Below are 10,609 nucleotides of genomic sequence, written 5' to 3' on the forward strand. Positions count from 1 at the left end.
ATATCGTAACATGGTATCAGAAGTGAACTGATAAGGCTATACAAGAGTGTTGCGCACATGGAAGGGCTTAAGCCGCCAGCTGGACTTGATTTGCTGCAAGGGAACCTCTCGGAAAATTGGAGACTGTTTCGGCAACGGTTTCGGCAACGGTTCGAGCTGTATCTCGCGGCTACAGGAGGTGCTAGCAAGCCACCCAAGGTACAGTCTTCACTATTTCTTCACGTTGCTGGAGAGGAGGCGGTTGAAGTGTACAATACCTTCACGTTTGCGGAAAATGGTGATGAGCATAAGCTGATGAAAATAATGGAGAAATTTGAGGAATACTGTAACCCAAAGAAGAACATAACCTATGAAAGGTTTTTCACGTGTGTGCAAGGGGATATGCCAATTAGCCAGTACACGGAGTCACAGAGCTAAAGCCAAGTCATGTGAATTTGGACAACTGCAAGAATCCCTCATCAGAGATCGCGTAGTGTGTGGAATTACATCGGATGCAATGAGAGAAAGGCTGTTAAGAGAAGATGACATTACTCTCAAAAAAGTAGTTCAGCTTTGCATTGCAGCTGAGACCACAAAAGCTCAAATCAAGCACGAGGAGGATCACAATGCTCAAGTCTCTGCACATGAAAGTAAAGAAAAAAGACAGACAAAGTAAGATGAAACCGAACGACAAAGACCAAGCAAGCACGTTTAATTGCAAACGATGTGGAACTAAGCATGCATCACGCCAATGCCCTGCTTATGGCAAACAGTGTAAGAACTGCAGGAAAATGAATCACTTTGCCAGAATGTGTAGATTGAGAAAAGTGCACACTGTCGCCGGTGAAGCCACGGATCAGCAGGCAAGTCTGTTCATTGGGGCTGTAAATGAAAAAACACAGACACTAACAGATGAATGGACTGTAGAAATAAAAGTTGGCCACAAACCTGTGAAATTCAAACTTGATACTGGTGCACAAGCCAATGTGGTTCCATACAGTCTACTACGAAGAATAGGAAATAAGCAAATGCTTAGACCCACAAATGTCAGGTTGTCAACATACACCGGAGACAAAATAGCAGTTAAAGGAAAGTGCACTTGGGGAGTGAAATACAAAAAGAAAAGTTTTGTTTTGGAGTTCATTGTCATAAAATCAGAAACCAAGCCAATTCTGGGAATTCAAACATGTGAAGAAATGGGACTCATCAAGAGAGTGATGGCACTGAATAAAAGTGATGAAATGGACATCTTCAAAGAATTTGCTGATGTGTCTGAGGGCATAGGTTGCCTTGAGCAAGAACACACCATTCAAATTAATGATAGCGTGGCACCAAAAGTTCATCCACCGAGAAAAATCCCTGTCACTTTGAGAGAAAATCTAAAAATAGAACTGGACAGAATGGAAAAAATGGAGGTGATTACAAAAATTGAAGAGCCTACCCAGTGGGTGAATCCAATCGTCATTGTGGAAAAGGCTACTGGACGACTGAGAGTCTGCCTAGATCCACGTGATCTCAATACAGCAGTCATGAGAGAGCACGACCAGTTGCCAACAGTTGAAGAGATAACGAGCCGACTGGCAAAGGCCAAATACTTCACTGTGCTGGACGCGAGCTCAGGATTTTGGCAACTTAAATTGGATGAAGCCAGCTCTTGTCTCTGTACATTCAACACACCTTTTGGTCGTTACAGATTCCTTCGCCTGCCTTTTGGAATTAATTCAGCTCCAGAAGTATTCCACAGGACGGTGAGGCAGCTGTTTGAGGGGATTGATGGCGTCAAGATGTACATAGACGACCTTTTGATCTGGGGAGAGACTAAACTACAGCATGACGACAGACTGTGGCAAGTGCTTGAGAGAGCAAGAGCAAAAAATTTTAAGCTGAACAAGGACAAATGCAAGGTAGGCCTGGAGGAAATTAAATACCTTGGCCACATCTTCTCGGCAGATGGTTTGAAACCAGATCAGAGCAAGATAGAGGCAGTAAAGAAAATGCCTACACCAGAGTGCAAAAAAGATGTGGAGCGATTTCTGGGTATGGTAACATACCTAGCAAAGTTCATTCCAAACATGTCACAACAAACAGAGCCATTACGCGGCCTTACCAGAGATGATGCTGCATGGCAGTGGGAAGGTGAGCATCAGCACGCGTTCAACAAATTGGAAACAATTCTTACTGAAGCTCCTGTGCTCAGATACTATGATGTACAGTTTCCAGTAACACTATCTGTCGATGCTTCTAAAAGTGGACTCGGTACTGTCTTACTACAAGAGGGCAAGCCAGTTGCTTATGCATCACGCTCATTAACAGAGACTGAACAGCGTTATGCACAAATAGAAAAGGAGATGTTGGCAATTGTGTTTGGTGCAGAGCGTTTCCATCAGTACGTGTATGGAAGAGAAGTGAACGTGGAGTCAGATCACAAACCACTAGAAGTGATAGTGAAAAAGCCGTTGAGCAGTGCTCCAGCAAGAATACAGAGACTCCTAATGAGACTGCAAAAATATCAGGTACAAGTACAGTACAAGCCAGGAAGTGAAATGTACATCGCAGACACATTATCCAGAGCATATTTGCCAGTGACCAGCTCATCTGATAATGAGATAGAAGACCAGGTGCACATGGTAATTTCCAACTTAACCTGTGACAAGTGCAAAACTAGAGGAATTCAGACAGGAAACAAGGAATGATATGACACTGACTAAACTTACAGAGGCAGTTCTGGATGGATGGCCAGAAGCAAGAAACCAAGCTGCAACAGAAATCCAAGCATATTGGAATTACAGGGAACAAATTTCAGTAGTGGATGGAGTTCTGTTCAAAGGAGAGCAGCTTATTGTTCCTGTAGCACTGAGAGCAGAAATGCTGAAGCACATTCACGAGGGTCACTTGGGTATTGAAAGCTGCAGACGCAGAGCGAGAGAAGTACTCTTTTGGCCTGGAATGTCACAGAGTATCACAGAGATGTGTGCAGTACTCACCAGAAACGACAGAACAAAGAGCCACTACATCCACATAGTGTTCCAGAAAGACCCTGGCAGAAGATAGGTGTGGACCTATTTATCTTTGACCAGCAGGAATATCTCCTCTTAGTGGATTACTATTCGAAGGTCATTGAGGTTGAGTGGATGAAGTCGGACACAAGAAGTGCAACAGTTATCACTCATCTTAAGTCACAATTTGCCAGACACGGCATTCCTGAAACAGTGATTTCAGACAACGGACCACAGTTCAGCTCCCGTGAATTCCAAGACTTTGCAAAAGAGTGGGGGTTTTGTCACAACACTATGAGCCCCCACCATGCACAGTCAAACTGAATGGCAGAGAGAGGAGTACAAACAGTGAAACTCTTGTTAAAAAAAAAGGCAAAAGCCGAGGGGAATGACCTGTATCTATCATTAATGAATCTGAGGAGTACACCGTTGGAGGACATTGGAGCATCACCAGCCCAGCTGCTAATGGGTCGACGCATAAGGACAAGACTTCCAACAACATCGCAAAGATTGAAACCCCACATGGTCACTAAGACAGTGCAGCGGTTGTTAGAAACAAGACAACAGAAACAGAGAGAATACTTTAACCAAGGAACCAAAGCACTTGAACAACTGCAGGTTGGTGACACTGTCAGAATGTGGCAACACGGTGTATGGAATCCAGCTCAGGTGACAGGTTTATCTGAACATCCAAGATCTTATGTTGTCAGATGCCTGATGGACAGACATATAGAAGGAACAGAAAGTTTCTAAGGCAGTCAAGGGACAATCAAAACGTGACACAGCAAAACGAGCGTGATAAAACACGGGGACAAAGTGAGATGGACATGCAAAGTAAAAATGTCACTCCCACAGAGTTTCCAAGTTCCCCACCCAAAACTGCGAGTGGACGTATTGTTTCCAAACCCAGAAGGCTTTTTGAGGAATAAAATGAACATTATGTTTCGAGTATATGCTTTGACCAAAAAAAAAAAAAAAAAGGGTCATGATATGAGTGAACAGCTTTTGTTTAAGGTGCAGTTCATGTGGAAGCCACTGGAGGGTGGTGTAGAGATATAATAAAAAAGTGATGGCTAAAACCTAAGACGGTGTCATGTCTGCTTCCTGAAGTAATATCGTAACAGCCATGATACTCAGAGATGAAATAAAGGCACTATTGCAGAAAAGAGCAATACGAGTGGTCCCCGCTTCGGAGACAGACAAAGGTTGGTACAGCTGTTATTTTGTTGTTCCAAAAAAAGGGGGAGGGCTTCGTCCCATCCTCAACCTGCGAGTCTTGAACACGTATCTACGAACGTACAGGTTCAAGATGCTAACATTCAGACAGCTCTTGAATGCAGTCGGCCCGGGAGATTGGTTTGCAGCAATCGATCTAACAGATGCTTATTTTCATGTGGCTATACACCCGAAACACAGGCAGTTTCTGAGGTTTGCATTCGAGGGCGTAGCCTACGAATACCTAGTGTTGCCGTTCGGCCTGTCGCTCGCTCCTCGCACCTTTACGAAATGTGCCGAGGCAGCGCTAGCGCCCCTCAGAGAGAGAGGCATCCGCATCTTAGCCTACCTAGACGACTGGGCTTTCGTAGCTTGCTCCAGAGAGCAGGCGGAGACACAGCTGTCGCTGGTTCTGTCACACATTCAGACACTGGGGTTCTCTGTGAACTTTCAAAAGAGCTCGCTAATCCCGAGTCAGCAGATTACTTTTCTCGGTTTGGAAATATGCTCGCTTTCCAGCCGCGCACGTTTGTCGGAGCTCAGAGTGGCAGCATTTCATCGCTGCCTCGCTCAGTTTCAGCTGGGATGCAGACTGTGTTTCCAGACGATATTAAGCTTGTTGGGCATGATGGCATCTATGATCGCCGTAGTGCCACTTGGACTGTTAAAAATGAGAGCGTTTCAACGCTGGACTCTCTCTCACCGTTTGTGTGCATCGCGTCACCTCTGGAGGAGGCTGCCGGTAACCGCGTCTTGCATGCTAGCTCTCAGTCCTGGGAGGGAGCCCAGGCTGCTGCATCAGGGCTCTCGGATTGGGAGGGTGTTGTTTCGCAAGGTGGTGTCCACAGATGCTTCCCTAAGAGGGTGGGGAGCGCTGTGCAAGGGTGCATCAGTTAGAGGGATCTGGTCCGCAGCCCAGCGCCAGCTGCACATCAACCTCTTAGAGCTGTTAGCAGTGTTCTTAGCTCTAAAGCATTTCCGTCCAGTCCTGGAGGGCCAGCATGTCTTAGTCAGGACGGACAATTTAACAGTGGTGTCTTACATAAACAGGCAGGGAGAAACACGCTCTCTTCCCCTGTTGAAGCTGTCTCACTCTCTCCTGTTATGGTGCAGTGTTCATTTTCTGTCTCTAAGAGCCACCCATGTCCCGGGCCACCTGAACCTGGGGCCGGACCTTCTCTCCAGGGGGGTCCTCTGGTGAGAGAATGGAGGTTACACCCTTTAACATCCTGTTCTTCTCCATAATCGACCACAATGCACCCTTGGGCTTGGACGCGCTAGCGCACCAATAGTCAGACGTGCTCCTGTATGCATTTTCCCCAGTGGAAATGATATCTCCAGTTCTAGAGAGAGTGCGTCGGCATTCCCTCTCTCTGATTCTAGTGGCCCCTTGGTGGCCCACAAGGTCGTGGTATGCAGAGATAATCAGCCTGCTAGCAGCGAGTCCTTGGCAGCTTCCTCTCCGCAGGGATCTCCTCTCTCAGGCGGGAGAAGAAGTGTTTCATCCGCACCCAGATCTGTGGCGCCTTCATGCTTACCTGCTGAGAGGTTAAACTTGATTGCTAAGGATTTGCCACCTAGTGTGATAGCGACAATTCAGAGCGCTAGGGCCTCATTTACTAGAGGCTTGTACGCATACAAATGGCGAGCCTTCGAGCAATGGTGCCAGGACCGCCACACTCTCCCATTTCAGTGCTCTATTGTGGCTGTTTTGACATTCCTGCAGGAGCTGCTGGATAAGGGCCTTTCATTTTCGACAATTAAGGTTTATTTAGCAGCTATATCTGCTTGTCATATTGGCTTTGACGGAGTGACACTAGGCGCACATCCCCTCGCCATACGTTTTCTGAAAGGAGTTCGCCGGCTGAGGCCCGTGCTTAAGTCCAATGTCCCTGCTTGGGACTTGTCTTTGGTGCTGGAGGCCCTTTATAGCCCCCCGTTTGAACCCACTGAGTCTGTGGATATGAAATTTCTTTCATATAAGACTGCATTACTTCTCGCTTTGGCTTTGGCAAAGTGAGTGGGTGACCTTCATGCGCTGTCTGTGCATCCCTCCTGCACACAGTTCTCTCCTGATGGCCACAAGGTCGTATCTTATAGCTCAATGGAGTTTGAGTTGCTGAGCTTTTGCTCCCCTCCTTTTGCATCTGAGGAGCAGAGGAGGATGCATTTTCTTTGTCCAGTGCGTGTGCTACGCACCTACATTGAGCGCACTCAGAATGTGCGTTTAAGTGACCAGCTGTTTGTCTGCTTCGCTAATCCAAATAGAGCTAGAGCTCTGTCCAAACAGAGGCTGTCCCACTGGATTATAGAAGCTATCTCACTGGCATATGGCACCAGAGGTCTTGCTTTGCCCCACGGGGTGAGAGCTCATTCCACCAGGGGGATGGCAACCTCATTTGTGCGGCAGCTAGTTGGGCATCACCGCACACTTTTGCGCGGTTTTATCGGTTGGACATTACAGCCCCTTCGGTGGCTCATGCTGTCCTTTCTGCTGGGTCTACCACTCACTAAGGATGTGGTGGTCCGATTCCGGTTCAGTGGCTGCTCTGTGGGGCGTGTATACTTATATATACTATACGTGTATACCATACTTATGTGTTGTACCGAGTGAATTGACTGAAAGAGAACGAATAGTTATGTCTATAACTTCTGTTCCTTGAAGGAGAGGAACGAGTCATAATCCTTCTCTCACCCCAACCGATCGCAGCAGATGGCCGCCCCTCCCTGAGCCTGGTTCTGCCGGAGGTTTCTTCCTGTTAAAAGGGAGTTTTTCCTTCCCACTGTCGCCAAAGTGCTTGCTCATAGAGGGTCATATGATTGTTGGGTTTTTCTCTGTATCTATGAAGCGCCTTGAGGCGACTTTTGTTGTGATTTGGTGCTATATAAATAAAATTGAACTGAATTGAATTTAACTATTCGTTCCACACCACTGAAGTTGCACCATTTTAACAAACCAATTCTGGTTCATCTGTTTCATTCAACGATCCGCTTTCGCCCTTCTCATTCTCCATTGCCGCCATGCTTTTTCTGCCATGTCGGCATGAAGACAAAGGCACTGCGCATGCGCGTTTTACCCATATTCTATCGCAATATTTCATTTTCTTATCGTTGCCCAACATTATACCGGTATTACCATGAACGGTATGATATGGCCCAGCCCTATAGGGAGTTAATTGAGGCAACCATGAATGCCAACATGTACTGTGTCACACTGAAGCAGAGCATGATCCCCTCACTTCAGAAACTGGGCCACAGGACAATATTCCAACATGATAGCAGCCCCAAACACATCCAAAAAGAGCAGTCCCTTGCTAAATAAACTGAGGGTAAAGGTACTGACTGGCCAAGCATGACTCCAGACTTAAACCTTATGGAGCATCTCTGGGGCATCCTCAAATGGAAGGTGGAGGAGCGCAAGGTCTCTAACATCCACAAACTCCGCGACATCATCATGGAGGAGTGGAAGAGGATTACTTAAATTAAAACATGCTGTTCATAATCTTTGTAAATCACCGGTTAATTGCATATTAATTTTGTACTTTTTTTCCCTTTTAATCTAAACGAAAGGGATCAGTTTTTATGCAGTGGTTTTACTGGGCTGTAAATTTCTCATCAAACCCCTGCTCTTAAACAAATTGTCACATCCAGCTTCGATACATCCATACAATATTGATTGTAAAAAAGGTTAGCACGTTGTTAAAGGAGGCCATACAAAAGGCGTCATACGTTTTGTTAACAGTGATGGCTATAATTTAAAAAAAAAAAAAAAAAAAAAAAAAAAAAAGATTTGTATGGCTAGATTTACCTTCTTTGTATACAATCTATACTCTCAAACCCATCAATTAGTGATGGGATTTCTGGCTCTTTTTAGAGAACCGGCTTTTTCGGCTCAGATCACTTAAAAGAGCCGGCTCTTCAGGTTGTTTTGTTGCTTTAATTAATATATTATTAACAACAATATAAAATTATGCACAAAAGGAATTACTAATGTAAAATAAAAAACAAAAAAAACCCAAAAAACACGTGGTTTTATTTATATATGTTTATATATAAATATATATGGTGGCCCCTAGAGACAAAGCACGTACAAATTCCAAAACACATTTCTAGCGTTAACGGAACTTCCAAAACAGAGCTATCTAGATCACTTAAATTACACAATTGAAAGTATATGTGTATTGTTTGTGTATTTATACACAAGCACTCATATATATTCAAATAATTAAAAAAAAAAAAAAGTTCATTTACCTGTTACTACCACACACCAAATCCGGTCGTTGGTACTTCTTGGCTTGTGTAGCCACTAGGTAACAAAAAGCTCAACACTGCGCCTAGCATCCTGGAGCACTTGTGTCGTGTTTTGGAGTTTGTATATGCTTCGGGGTTTGTACGTGCTTTGACTCTAGGGGCCACCGTAGGTATACTTTTATTTATTCACTCCACATAAAATGTAATAAATAAATCATAATACAAAAACCAACTATTTACATTTCAACTTTTAACTATTTAAATTTTCAGCTTTTTCCTTTTAAACAAATTTAAAGTGAAACAACACAAAACACTGCAAACCACAACACAATTAAATATAAATATGAAAAAAATATAAAAAAGAAGATGCACATTCTCTGTCATATGGGCCTGCATGAATAAACTTTCTGAATCCTTTATCATCTGCAACTGAAAATAGTTGTGGATGATTACTATACCTTTCTAATGTGACGTTGTTGTTCCTGGCTCTCTTCCTCTCTCTTTCCCTCCGGCACTGTTCCTGTGCTACTGTGAGTGTAACTACCGCCCCTCCCCCTCTTCCCAGCGCAAAGCACAAGGCTCGCATGCGGAGTGAAGCGGAAAAAAAGTGCGAGAGAGAGGGTGAGAGAAAGAAAAAACAAAACAAAAACAAGGCTCCCAATAAAGAGCTGGCTCGTGTCGTTCACTTTAAAGAGTCGCCTCTAAGAGCCGTTTCGTTCGCGACCGACACATCACTACCATCAATCCAAGAAGCCTGAGATGGACTGGAATACCAAATGTAACACAGACATCATCCGGCAAAAAGGGAAAAAAAGCTGCAACTACTGACACATTTCTCTATTAACACAAAAAAATACCACAGATGATATAAAATATGTTTAATGACTACAAAGCAAACATGAGGTTAAAAACTTAAAAGTTCACAAAAGAACTCAGACTACCACAAATCAGTTAACTTCATTATTCCACATGTAGAAATATGAAAGGAAGAATCCATGAATGTAAAAATCATCTGTTAGTCTCTCAGTCTTCATTAGCACTATTTTTTCTGGCAGAAAAGTAACTTCATTATAATAAGTTAGATCTTGTGCTTTGGTGATTAAAACATGTCTCTCTTTCATTTCAGGTAAATATCAGACAATATAACTGCTTGTAGTCATGACATTACTCTTACATGGTATCTGGTTCAGGAGGCAGTGTTTCTTACATTAGAGGCCACAGTAACAAAGAGGAATCAGTGAGTTTCTATTTACTAGCAACTGAGTGACGACACTTATTAGATCCACACTGACAGCTGAAGTACTTGCTTTTCACCCTCCAATAGTGATCACCATAATCGAACCTGTTGAGGAAAAGAGAACTGTGTTAACTTGTTCATCCTACAGCCTGGACAATTTCTGATTTTTAATACAGATACTGATATTTGGTCATTTAAAAATCGGATATTCCGATATATTGGCCAATTTTGTTTTCTTCGTTCAGAGACATAAAACAGATTTCCCACATTATTACTCAGACAGAAGCTTCATCTTTGCACCCTGCTGCATGAAGAACAGTTCAGTTTCCAAACAAATTCATCTAAAACTTTGAGTACACATTAGTCTCAGCAGTCACATGCAGTGGTTATTTTTGCCCCTGCATCTCATTAAAATATGTTGCTATTACTGAGTCAATGTGAAAGTCTCCCAAGGCTCCCAAGTCTCCCAAAGTCTCCCAGGCACACCTTCTCATTTAATGGTTTTAATTTATTTTTATAACTATTTACGTTGTAGATTCTCACTGAAGGCATGGGATGGGATGGCCTGTTGCTGCAGGATGCTGTGGTAGCCATGCTGATTCAGTGTGCATTCAATTTCGAATAACCCAACTGTGCCACAAAGCACCCCCACACCATCACACCACCTCCTCCATGCTTCACGGTGGGAACCATGCATGTAGAGACCATCCATTCATCTTTTCTGTGTCACACAAAGACATGGCAGGTGGAACCAAAGATCTCAAATTTGGACTCATCAGACCAAAGCACAGATATCCACTGGTCTAATGTCCATGTGTTTCTTGGCCCAAACAAATCTCTTCTGCTTGTTGCTTTTCCTTAATTGTGGTTTCTTAGCACCTATTTGACCATAAAGGCCTGATTCACACAGTCTCCTCTGAAAGGTTGATGT

The 10,609-nt window shown here is 43.8% G+C and overlaps 1 protein-coding gene across 6 annotated transcripts in view; it reads right to left on the minus strand.

Moving 5' to 3' along the window:
* Window positions 1-9,304: 9,304 nt before the first annotated feature.
* Window positions 9,305-10,609, minus strand: part of LOC146375796 (histone-lysine N-methyltransferase EHMT1-like) — a 34,715-nt gene continuing 33,410 nt past the window's right edge. For all 6 annotated transcript variants that reach the window (XM_084946384.1, XM_084946388.1, XM_084946383.1 and 3 more), the window contains one exon: window positions 9,305-9,783. In XM_084946384.1, the coding sequence (XP_084802510.1) occupies window positions 9,687-9,783 (97 nt within the window). In that variant the 3' untranslated portion in view covers window positions 9,305-9,686. The remainder of the gene's footprint in view (window positions 9,784-10,609) is intronic.

Source organism: Perissodus microlepis, chromosome 12 (genome assembly GCF_051167445.1).
Source record: "Perissodus microlepis isolate ML-2025 ecotype Zambia chromosome 12, ASM5116744v1, whole genome shotgun sequence".
NCBI classification, from domain to species: domain Eukaryota; kingdom Metazoa; phylum Chordata; class Actinopteri; order Cichliformes; family Cichlidae; genus Perissodus; species Perissodus microlepis.